The sequence below is a fragment of the Canis aureus genome, chromosome 9 (assembly GCF_053574225.1).
Source record: "Canis aureus isolate CA01 chromosome 9, VMU_Caureus_v.1.0, whole genome shotgun sequence".
NCBI lineage: Eukaryota > Metazoa > Chordata > Mammalia > Carnivora > Canidae > Canis > Canis aureus.
Window position 1 is genome coordinate 34,753,092 of NC_135619.1, and position 12,970 is coordinate 34,766,061.

General features: G+C 35.0%; 1 protein-coding gene across 9 annotated transcripts in view; it reads left to right on the plus strand.

The window, feature by feature from the left end:
- Positions 1-12,970, plus strand: part of KTN1 (kinectin 1) — a 111,883-nt gene that overhangs the window by 40,477 nt on the left and 58,436 nt on the right. For all 9 annotated transcript variants that reach the window (XM_077909397.1, XM_077909392.1, XM_077909394.1 and 6 more), the window contains exons 2-5: positions 1,876-2,428; positions 6,099-6,236; positions 7,617-7,787; positions 8,941-9,071. In XM_077909397.1, the coding sequence (XP_077765523.1) occupies positions 1,906-2,428; positions 6,099-6,236; positions 7,617-7,787; positions 8,941-9,071 (963 nt within the window). In that variant the 5' untranslated portion in view covers positions 1,876-1,905. The remainder of the gene's footprint in view (positions 1-1,875; positions 2,429-6,098; positions 6,237-7,616; positions 7,788-8,940; positions 9,072-12,970) is intronic.

The following is a 12,970-nucleotide window of genomic DNA, read 5'->3' on the forward strand; positions in this document are numbered from 1 at the left end:
ATTGATTGAAAACCTGGAGAGTTCATGCTTTATAAGGGAAAAACAATTCTGTATAAAATTTCTTTTAGTATTTTATTAGCACATGATTTCTGTTCCCCTTCAGCTTGTTAAGACTTTGCCTAAGTCTAGGGTTCTGTTAATATCATTAAAAAATTGCTTGTGGAAGTATAAAATGTTAACAAATGCTGTTTTAATCATAAAGACCAAGAGTGTGCCTAATAAACAGCTTTGTTTTCAGGTTCCATTTCTGGCTATTTTCAGACTTAGGTCATTGCTGGTGTAACTTGAAAAAAGTATATTCCACATTTATTATGAGTTATAACCAAGTTGAAAGGCTAAATCATTTATTATGTTATCAGTATAGGATTTCTAGGTCTTTCTATCTGGCAGTAGAGACCACTATGAATAGCTTTATTTTGTCTTAGAAAATTCAAGTCTTCTTAAAATGGTTTTGGTGAAGTCTTGTGATTCATTAAATTCAGATTTATTCAGCTTTAAAGCTGATTTTTTATAAGATCTAAAATAATTCTTACAGTGATTCCTCTGTTTAGGTAGAATTTTGTTTCTTTAATCATTACCTTTTTTTTTGAGACTTAAGATGGATAATTAAAAAATTTAAAATTCTCAGATTCATTTATACATTTAAAGGACAAAAGTTGTATTTAAGTAGCTTTATCTTAAGCATGTTCACAGGCTTAATTTCATATGAATTACATACCTTGTCTTTTTCCATAATAAATTTGATATGCATTATAAGAATATAAACCATATTTATGTGGCTTATATCTACTTATAGGAATATTGATATCTAAACATAAGAATCATTCTTACTTTGAGGTTTAATTTTAGCTATAACTATCCTTCAGAATGAGGGATTGTAGTGTCTGTATTTGAGGTAGATCTGGGTAATAGTTCATACCATTATATTCTGTAGCTATTGGGTTAATCTAAAAGTAGGACTTATTCTCTATTGTAGAGGGAGGTCTTCTTTTATCTTTTAGCATTTGGGAAATATTGTGAGGGCCAGCTTTGTTTTTGCAGTATATACTTTGTTGCAGTAAGGAGTACCATGAACAAAAATGGAGAAAAGCATCTCATTTATAATTTTAATACCAAATGACACAACCTAACATTTTGATTTTCACTTTATTATAGCTCCATGTCTGTGCTGTATCCCATTATATCATGAGGCAGTTCGTCCTGAAATGAAGGTGCTAGGAGTTTGTGAAGAGCTTAAATCTCTAAATGAAAGAATGAGCAACCTCTCTTTTCTTTTCTTTTCTTTTCTTTTCTTTTCTTTTCTTTTCTTTTCTTTTCTTCTCTTCTCTTCTCTTCTCTTCTCTTCTCTTCTCTTCTCTTCTCTTCTCTTTTCTTTTTCTTTCCTTTCCTTTTTCCTTTTTCCTTTCTTCTTTTCTTTTCTTTTCTTTTCTTTTCTTTTCTTTTCTTTTCTTTCTGTTAAAAGTATGATACTTTTAATAAATACCCAATGTTTGGTAATAGTTCTTCTATTTCTACATATAGTTGTACTAATCAATGTGCAATAAAAGGAAAAAAGCCATATACTAATAAAATGTTAAAAATTGATACTTGGAGAAAAAAGTAATGGGTGTCTAGGTTCTTTTCCTCCCATCAGGATCTTTTCACATGATTTAAAAGTAGAAGGAAGTGTACACTCTTTTTAGTTATTACCACAAATTTTTCTTTCATAGTATATTTGAATTGTAGGTGGCAAAATAATAAATTAATAATAAATTAACCTGTTTAGATTTATACACCAGGTTTGATCTGAAATACTATTTTCAAAAGCAGTTTTGCGTGTTTATTAACTTTTATAATACTGACTCGAGATTGTTTTTTTCTCTTTCCCACATTTAGGTTTTACAGAATTACATTAACAAAAGCACCATGGAGTTTTATGAGTCAACATATTTTATTGTCCTTATTCCTTCAGTAGTTATTACAGTAATTTTCCTCTTCTTCTGGCTTTTCATGAAAGAAACATTATATGATGAAGTTCTTGCAAAGCAGAAAAGAGAACAAAAGCTTATTCCTACCAAAACAGATAAAAAGAAGGCAGAAAAGAAAAAGAATAAAAAGAAAGAGATCCAGAATGGGAACCTCCATGAATCTGATTCTGAGAGTGTACCCCGGGACTTTAAATTATCTGATGCCTTGGCTGTAGAAGATGAGCAAGTTGTACCTGTTCCACTGAATGTAGTTGAAACTTCAAGTAGTGTCAGAGAAAGAAAGAAGAAGGAGAAGAAACACAAGCCTGTACTAGAAGAGCAGGTCACCAAAGAAAGTGATGTGTCAAAGATTCCAGGCAAAAAAGTAGAACCTGTCCCAGTTACTAAACAGCCCACCCCCCCCTCTGAAGCAGCTGCCTCAAAGAAGAAACCAGGACAGAAGAAGTCTAAAAATGGAAGCGGTATTATAATCTTTTTAACTTTATTATATGATTATATTAGTTTTAATAACTTTAGAACTTGAAATTTAGATAGTTTGTTAGGTGTGTCCACTATATTAAATCCTGAGTTAAAAACCAAGAACACTGTCATTTTCACTATATATGTTTGCTTTCATTTGCATCAATTGCTGATAAAATAATTAGTATTGATCATAAAATAGCATTTAAAACTACAACTTATATTAGAAACATAGAAAATACATTAAATGGAAATATATAAAATCCAGCTGTTTTACTAACACAACTAAGGACCTATAAATAGCAGCAGTTAGAAGTTTACATTTATTTCAACCAATACTTTCTAATTAATGTGATAGGAATTAAAGATGAAAAGATAAATTAGATATCATTTTTTGCCTTTGATTAATTCTGCAAACATTTATCATGTAGTTATTTTATACTAGGATTATACTAGGTACTAGGACTACAGAGATGAAAGTAGTGCATATTTAAGCTGTGGACATGAACATAGTTACTATAAAATACTTATTTCAATTTTTTTCTTTTTAATTAAGTAGCCTCCATGCCCATCATGGGGCTTGAACTTATGACCCTGAGATCAAGAGTTGCATGTTCCACCAACTTAGCTAGCCAGGCACCCCTCTTATAAAATGTTTAGAATAATGATCTTGGTATGTAATACCAATGTAGAACCAGTGTAATAGTTCTAAGGTGGATGGATCACCTAGAGGATGTGATGCCTGAAATTAATTTAGATGTTAACGTAAGTACTAGCTAGAGTTTTGGGTGTTAGGGGATGGGTGGGATAAGGGTATTCCAGTTAGAGGGGTTAACAGATGTAATGGAGGGATGCCTGGATGGCTCAGTCCATTGGGCGTCCTACTTGATCTCAGCTCACATCTTAATCTCGGGGTTGTGAGTTTGAACCCCACATTAGGCTCTACACTGGCTATGGAGCCTACTAATAAACAAGACAAAACAAAAAGCAAATATAATGGAAAGCACATAAGAAATAGTGTCATGATATGTGAAACTGCAGTTTGTATGAAAGGACTTGTGTTTAACATTAACTTGTTTGTGTGTGGAGTATTAAATTAGTTCTATTGGATTTTATTTTATTATTTTTTAAAGATTTTATTTATTTATTCATGAGAGAGACAGAGACACAGGCAGAGGGAGAAGCAGGCTTCATGCAGGAAGCCCTGTGGGACTCGATCCCAGGACTCCAGGATCATGCCCTGGTCCGAAGGCAGGCGCCAAACCGCTGAGCCACCCAGGGATCCCCAGTTATACTGGATTCTAAATATTTGTTTGCCGGCATGATTAAGGCATGGTACTAGAGAAATGAGTAAGCACCTCTGTTTTAGTGGAGGAGAAGGACATGTAAGCCAATAATAAAATGTGACTTGTGGAAGAGATATATGAAATACAGAAGAACTGCAAGAAGCATAAAGGACTATTACTTATGGGGACCGGGGTGAAGAGCTTTATGAGGAGGCAGTGCCTGAGATCTTCCCTAATGACTCACTTGACCTTTATCAAGCAACTAGTGGACCTCATTCCATGCTGGCAGGATATCATGTAGAAAGGCTCAAAGATAAGAATACAGTGTATTGAAATTAGAGGTTGGGAGTGGTAGTAAACAAAGATGAAAAGATATGCTGGTGCTAGATTGTGATGGTTTTTGTATACACTGTTAAGGAGCGGGATGTTATAGTTCAAGCAGGTCAGTTTACATGGTCATATTTATATTTTAGAACTATATCTTTGGCAGAACTTGAGAGCAAGTTTTATTATGTATATAGACTAGTTAAGAGGTTATTTTACAAAGTCAAATAGGAGGACTGAGCTATGGTAGTGACAGAAGAAATACAGAGTTGATTAGAGAGATGGATGCCTGGCTGGCTCAGTTGGTCGATCATCTGACTCCTGATCTCAAGGTCCTGAGTTCAAGCCACACATTGGGCATGGAGCCTACTTCGGGGGTGAGGGGGGCAAGAAAAAAAGAAAAGAAAGTAGGTTAGAGAGGTGTACGAAGTAAATCAATATGACTAATCTTACTAGATTAAGTATGACAGATGAAGGAGAATGCAATATCAAAGCTAATTACTGAAGTTCTAAATTTCTCAAGATTGGCATACTAAAAACCTTTGTGCCAAATCTGACCTGCTTCCTGTTTTACATGGCCCATGATCCAAGAATAGTTTTTACATTTTAAATGTTTTGAAAAAAATTCAAAGAATAACAGTATTTTGTTAAATGTGAAAATTATATGAAATTCAAACCTCCTCATCCACTTTATTTAAAGTGTTTTTGAATGCAGCCACACTCACTCATTAACATATGTCTATGACTGACTTTCATGCTGCCAACAGCTGATGAATAATTTTGACTGTATGGTCTACAGAACCTAACCTATGTAATGTTTGGCCCTTTATAGAAAAAGTTTGTCAACCCCTGATTGGGAGGTGGTTGGTAGCACTAAGATTGGCGAGAGAGTGAATGTGTATGGAGAGGAGAAATGCTTCCAGTTTGTTTCAGGTTTTCCTGGGGGGCCCCTTACATAGGAGCAATTTAGGATGCAACAGGTTGTGTAAGGAGAGGCATAAGACTAGAATATAGATTCAGAAGCCCTAAGCATGAAAAGTAGTAGTTGGAGACATAGGTGTAGATAAAGCATCCAAGGAAATTATTTACATTAAAGACATTACCCTGAAGAATACGAGCATATGAAGTATTTTGCAGGAGTGGCTCACAAGAGTCTGAAAGGGAATATTTGAAATGTAAGAAAGAATTATGGGAGCTGATAGAGAATTTTAAATTTTATTTTATTTTGGTAAAATAATATTTACTGTTTTAACCGTTTTTAAGTGTATATAGTGGTATTAAGTACATTTATATTCTTGTGCAACCATCACCACCAGTTGTCTCAAGAACTTTTTCATCTTTCCCAACAGAAATTATGTACCCATTAAACAATAATTCTCCTTTACCCTCTCTCCCCAGCCCTTGGCAGCCATCATTCTACTTTTTGTTTCTGTGAATTTGACTACTCTGGGTACTTCATATAAGTCAAATCATATTTGTCGTTTTGTGACTGTCTGATTTCACTTAGCCTAATGAAGAGGAGAGAATTTTAAAGAGGGTAGAGATCAGTAGTAATGAGAAATAGTCAAGGAAAGATTAAAGGATATTGATAGAGTGGGTGTTTGGGACACTAGGTTGCTGTGTAAATCCTTTCATGGATATAATGCAGGAGATAAAAATCAGGTCTCACTTAGTTGAGAAATGATTGGTAGAAAAGGAAGTACAGATCATTCTTATATCATTATAAGGAAATGGATGTGGGAAGGTAGGAATTACAGTGGTGGGAAGGGTTTTATTTTTTAAATGGTAGAGATTTGAGCATGCCCGTAGTAGGATTAAGAGTGTCTGAAAAAATGGGTTATAAAAGAAGGAGCAAGTACTTAGAAGTCTTGATGAAGTTAAAGACAGATATAACAGAGTAAGAAAGCTAGAGTGATGTTACTAGAGAGTTTAAAAATTTGAAGGTAAAGCATTCTGGGACTTACTCATTTATTGAATCTTCTGCTGTGTTTACTAATTATTCATTAGTAATTGAATGTTTTACATTGTTTTCAATGATGGCTTTCATTTATTTTCAATAAAGATGACCAGGATAAAAAGGTGGAAACTCTTATGGCACCTTCAAAAAAGCAAGAATCATTACCCCTCCAGCAAGAGACTAAACAAGAAAGTGGATCAGGAAAGAAGAAAGTTTCTTCAAAGAAGCAAAAGGCAGAAAATGGTGAAATGTGTAGATATGTATTTAATAAATACTAATTCTAGAGAAGTACACTAGAACAAGGATCCTAGAAACCTCGCATGCTTATTAATTCCCACTTAATGTATTATAATAACTGTTAATGCTAATAGAAGTCCAGGGATCTCTAGAGCCTTGGAGTATCATAGTGCTCTGACAGATGGCCAGGGTCTAAGTTTATGATGAAGAATTTTATCTGAATTTTAAAAAGGACAAAGCATTTATTAAATATTCTCATTCTTAACTGAGTTTTGAAAATAATATAAATAGCATACAAATTATAGAAGAAAAGTATTCCTGACATGTTTGTACTTTTAAGTATTATTTAAAAATTATGCTTGAGGGCATTGGCTACATCTGTCATTACCCTATACTCCCAATTATTTCCTAAACATAGTTTTGCATGTATATATGAAAGCATCCAATGAAGAGTGATGGAGCAATTTTTATATGCTCAGAATTGTCCAGGGAAAGCATTATGAAATGTATGTAGATTAAATGGTTATATTAAGATAATAATTGGGCTGTGGTATCAACTAGTGCTAGAAAATAGTACAATTGGAAAGAGAAAATATGAAATTCAATTTGTATCAAAATTATGAAGCAACTAGGTACAGAAAAATATTACCCACAAATATTTGGTAATATTAAATGTTTATTATATATTTTAAATAAAAACTACATATGCCCCCAAAATTTTTTAGAGAAATTTTCATATGTGTGTGGAAGTTTATATCTCTAGCTAACAGATGTCAGACTTTAATGTTTAAGCTCTTACAGTTCTTCCCATTAAAATTGGGAGCAAAGTATAAGGAGGCTTCCTTTTTCCACTTTTAATGTTGTTTTGCAAATTTTAACCTAAATGTACCATGGAAATTATAGACATAATTTTTAGAAATGAGACGATATCTGCAAGGAACAATGACTGATTTTTTTGTACTAGGAAGTGACTCAATTAAAAGCTATCATTTGTAGTAAGAATTCAGTAAAGTACCAACATAAATACAGATTAATATTTTTCCTTGGGCACTAATTAAATGTGAGTGGAGTTTTAGTTAAAACAGGAAGAAAATGAGAACTAAGTAAACTCTACATTTTAGTAGAGGATAGAGAAGAAATTTTCAGATACTATTAGAGAGGAGATATGTTAACACATTTTTAGATAATGTAAGTGATTTATTGTAAAATAATGTTGAACCGGCACTGCTTAATTAGAGTGTTTTGACTTGTTAAATGATAAAATAGGAATTTAAAGCCAAGTTGGTGTTAGATATTTGAAACTAACTGCACTTATCATTAAACTTAAATGTGTGTACATGAGTTAAAACCGTGAGTGATTATAATTTTGTTGAACTTAAATTGCAGTATTGGTAGATGAGCCCCTTATACATGCAACTACTTATATTCCTTTGATGGATAATGCTGATTCAAATCCTGTGCTGGATAAGAGAGAGGTTATTGATCTAATTAAACCCGACCAAGTGGAAGGAATCCAGAAAACGGGGGCTAAAAAATTGAAGACTGAAACTGACAAAGGTAACAAATGGCATGCAACAGTTTGTTGTATTAAATACAATTTCTTTTTTAAAGATTTTATTTACTTATTCATGAGAGATAGAGGGAGGCAGAGACACAGGCAGAGAGAGAAGCAGGCTCCATGCAGGGAGCCTGATGTGGGACTTGATCCTGGGACTCCAGGATCACACCTTGGGCTGAAGGGAGGCACTCAACCGCTGAGCCACCCAGGCATCCCAAAAAATACATTTTTGAGTTCTAGTGGAATGAGCTGTAAAGTAATAATAGAATCTTTGCAGTAATAGGTTTATTGGTAGTTTTTAGTCTGGTCTACTAAGTTTTGTAGAGCTGGACCCTGGAATTTGACTTGCCCAAGATCTCACAGTTATTTTACTGTCTGGTGATTTTTTTTCTTGGACTCTTGTCACTTGTGAAGTTTCTATGTTAATTCACAACCATCTTTTAATATTACTTTTATAATAGACTTTTTTTTAAGAGCAAGGGTAGCTTCACAGCATAATTGAGTGGAAAGTATAGAGAATTCCTATACACCCCTTGTCCTCACACATGCACACATCTGACTTAAAAGTTACGACGTTGCTTAACTATTAAAGCCTTGAGCTTCTTTGGGTCTAATTGGTTGCAGTTGCTTTTTAAGAAGAAGAAGTTTGTGCTTGATGTAAGAGCCTCCAGGGAAATTGGGTGAATCAGAGGATACTTGATACATGAATTTTTTTAAGTGTCAGGATTGTTTGTATTTGATATTTATAAGTCAGATTTCCTTTTTATAATTATCTTTGTGCTTATTTTCTCATCTGTAAAATTTGATTTATATGCCATGAGTATTAAGGTTAAATGAGAATATTTGTGAACATGTCTGGTATAGATACTAGCATACTAGACACATGAATATTTGTTTTTAAAGTGAAGGCATACTGGCACTTTAGTATTTTGCTAATTGGCCAACTTTTTAGTTGGTGTAATTTTTCCATAATGTATTAAAGACGGTGAACACTTTTTTCTCTCCTGACTGGAACATTTTTTGTTGTTTGGCGTGAGATGTAAATCTGTTTTCTCTTGCTTATTGACTTTCTGGGTCAAGAATTCTTGATGCTTACCTTTGTTGAAGTTATTACTTGGGTCTCTTAAATGGCACCTCTTTGTTTTTTTAAAGAAAATGCTGAAGTGAAATTTAAAGATTTTCTTCTGTCCTTGAAGACTATGATGTTTTCTGAAGATGAGGCCCTTTGTGTTGTAGACCTGCTAAAGGAGAAGTCTGGTGTGATACAGGATGCTTTGAAGAGGGTAAGCATATTTTTGGTTATGGGCATATTTGGGAACAGTGATTAGAAGTTCATCAAACAAGAAGCACCTGGGTGGCTCAGTCAGTTAGGTGTCTAACTTTTGATTTTCACTCAGGTCATGATCTTGGGGTTGGGAGATGGAGCCCCTGTCAGGTTCTGCGGTGGGTGTGGATTTTGCTTGAGAATCTCTCCCTTTCCCCCCTCTCTTCCCTGCTTGCTCTCTCACTCTCAAAAAGAAAAGGAAAAAGATGCACCAAGTAAGACTTTGCTAGAGGAATGAATAAATTCACATTCCCATCTTTCATACTCCAAAGCACATAATCACACTTAAAAGTTCCAGAATATCTTCAGAAGTTATTTTTTTAAACCATACTGATCAGTATACTTATTTATTTAGTCAGGTGTCTGAGTCATATGATATTTTGACAAAAGTGAAGTGCTTATAATAAGATGATTTATAGGATTTTAAGGTCATTTGGCACTTAACCTTGCTTTGCTCTGCTTGGAGGTATTGAAGGCAAGGTCAGGTGATATCTGGATAGACTATATGGAATGTTTCTGTGACTTAATATAGCATACATCAAAGAATCTGGGAGAGTTGTGTGTGTGTGACAGAGAGAGAGAGCATGATAGAGATATCATCCTTCTGAAATAAGTGATTTGGATGGTAGAATCATTGCTATGACTGAATTTTTTTAAGAAAAAGAACAACAAAACAAAAACAAAACCAAGCCCCATCCCTCCAAACAAAAGATGGAATTAATATTTAATTTCTCATGAATAGTATTATGTATACTGTGTCATACTGGGAAAGGTGACAAATTTTCAAATATTGTGTAAGATAAAATGGGGATCCCTGGGTGGCGCAGCAGTTTGGCCCCTGCCTTTGGCCCAGGGCGCGATCCTGGAGACCCGGGATCGAATCCCACGTTGGGCTCCCGGTGCATGGAGCCTGCTTCTCCCTCTGCCTGTGTCTCTGCCTCTCTCTCTCTCTCTCTCTCTCTCTGTGTGTGACTATCATAAATAAATAAATAAAAATTAAAAAAAAAAAAAGATAAAATGACATGGTGTCTGGTATTCAATATTAGACGCTGGACTTAATTGTTGTTATTCTAAACATACACATACACTCCTAACTACTTATATGCTTTAAAACTATGAGTGGCTTCCATTTTTTTCTTTTCTTTTTTTAAAAGTTTTTATTTATTTATTTATTCATGAGAGAGAGAGAGAGAGAGAGAGAAGCAGGCTTCCTGCAAGGAGCCCGATGTGGGACTCGACCCCAGACCCCGAATGGGATCACACCCTGAGCTGAAGGGAGACAGTCAACCACTGAGCCACCCAGGTGTTGCCCATTTTTTCTTAAAGACACTTGAGTCCAAGCCATCTCACTCACCAGATTACCTTCAGTAGTCTCCTAGTTGATGTTTCTGTATTATTTCCTCATATAAGGCTAATCTGAATTCCCACTCTAAATTGTTCACTCTGCTATTCTTTCTCCTATCTAGACTTTTTTTTTGTAGCTTTTATCATAGCATATTAAGTCTATACCTCCAAGGATGTATTGACAATGTATTTTACAACTCTGGCATTTTATAATGTAATATGCTTGTTGGACAGTTTGCACATGGTGCCAGCAATGGCCCAGAGTAAACAAGGTCTTCCAGTGTAATCAGGGAAAGTGTGTAACTGTGTGTGACTTTGGGTACAAAATCTCATCATTCTGTTGCAAGAGACTTGAAATTCTTAGTGGAAGAATTTGCCCTTTGATTTGCTTTATTTTAATTGGATAAGTGTTTATCTTAAAAGTGTATATCTTAGTTATTGATAGGGATAAGAGGGGATCCCTGGGTGGCGCAGCGGTTTGGCGCCTGCCTTTGGCCCAGGGCGCGATCCTGGAGACCCGGGATCGAATCCCACGTCGGGCTTCCGGTGCATGGAGCCTGCTTCTCCCTCTGCCTGTGTCTCTGCCTCTCTCTCTCTCTCACTGTGTGCCTATCATAAATAAATAAAAAATTAAAAAAAAAATGATAGGGATAAGAGAAAAGCCTACAGCTGACGTAATGATTGAAATTACTGCTTTTTAAAATTGAAAATAATTGCTTTAAGTGTTCTCTTGTGAGGATGGTGGTGGTGGCTTATGGAGGAAAGAGTAATTATTTTATTGTCTGAGGTAGCTTTGAACTCTAGAGACTGGGTTGATAGCTCTTTTAGGCAGGTCAAGGAGGAAGTTGGGTCCTCTTAAAGATAGTGTTTCGAAATAGAGTATTTTGCAACTTCACATTTTTCCCCATCTTTGGAACTTTTTGGTTTTCTTTTAAACTTTTACTGTTCTGGGTTTCTTATGGAGTGGTTCTCTTATCTGTAGGCACTCAGTATCTGCAAAAGTAAGTTTAGTGTCTTCCTTTCCCTGTCATAGAAACTGTCTTTGTCATACCTTTTACTAGATCTCAAGGTTCCAGGTATAAATAAATACTCACACCTAATAAGGATTGCTTCAGATAAAGGGTGAAGATAAGTGCAGGAGAACCAACATAGGATAGAGATACAGGAGTTAGAGGACTTGCTGACCAGTTACCTATGGTAGCTAAAGAAGAGTCTAGAATGAATGCTTGTTTTTGTCTCTTTAGTAACTGGATAGATTGTGGTGACAGTGGTGTTTATGAACACTTTGCCAAGGAGAGACCAGACGATTGTGAAAAATTTCAGGAAGTTGTTTTAGGCATCCTTTGGATCATTTAAGTGGGTGTATTCATTTCACAGTTGAACATCTATTTCTCTGGAGTTGGAAAAAGATCACAATGGGTGTGATTTAGGAAAGTAACCCGCTATCACCAATACACATGGTAGATGTGTATTAGACCAGACCTCTCTATATATGCAGAGTTCTAAGAAAGTTCAAGAATGAGCCCTGAAAACCACCACCATTTAAAGGGCCAGGAAAGCCACCACAAAGGATACTGAAGAGAAGTAGCAAGGCCAGGGGGCAAGTGGAATCATAGATGCTTAGGGAAGGTAGAGAGCTCACGGGTGAGGGGAAATGTCAACAGTGACATGCTTTAGAGATATAAAGGAGGATAAAGATGTGAAAAAATGGATTTGACATCCTCAGTGAAAGCTGTTTCATCAGAATACTGGACTGTAAATAAATACTGAATAAATAGGAAAGGTGATAGTGTGTCCAGTTTGAATAACCTTAGATGGGAAGAGGAGAATAAATGCTAGACGGGTTGCAGAGTTGAGGAGATCTTAGGTTGTGTGCCTGTGTGTGCATCCACGCATGTGCCTTTATGTTTAAACTACAAGACACTTGTGTTTTATATTAGAGCCAGGTAATATACTGGGTTCTAGAGTCAGATTTTCTGGATTCAAATTTGGGTTCTGCCACATTGAGATTTGTTTGGCCTTAAGAGAGTGACTTAACTCCAATACCTCAGTTTCCTCATCTTCCAGATAGGAATGATAATCAAGTTTTGAAAATTAAATGAAGTAATACATAGTAGGTGCTTAGAGTTCCTACCATAGACTATTAATGTAATTATTAGTAAGAAAATATTTTATATTTTAATTGATTATTAATTCCTTAGTGTTCTTTATAGTTGCCTCAATTATGTGATTTTTCAACTTTAACTTCTCTCTTTTGACTCTATGCTATATAATAGGAGCAGGTCTACCTACTTAAATTTTTTCTTATCCTCCTTTTTACCTCTCAACTTTTGTTAATTATAGCATTTGTTTTCTCAGATAATTAGAATATTTAATGTTTGTTTTGTGACTATGATTTTCACGTTTGGATTAATCATAATTGTACAGGTTAATGCTGGGGTCAAAGCTTGGTAGCAGTTTTTTTGCAATAGTTTCTGTATTCATCTCTTGATTGGCTGAAGTTATTTTCTTCAA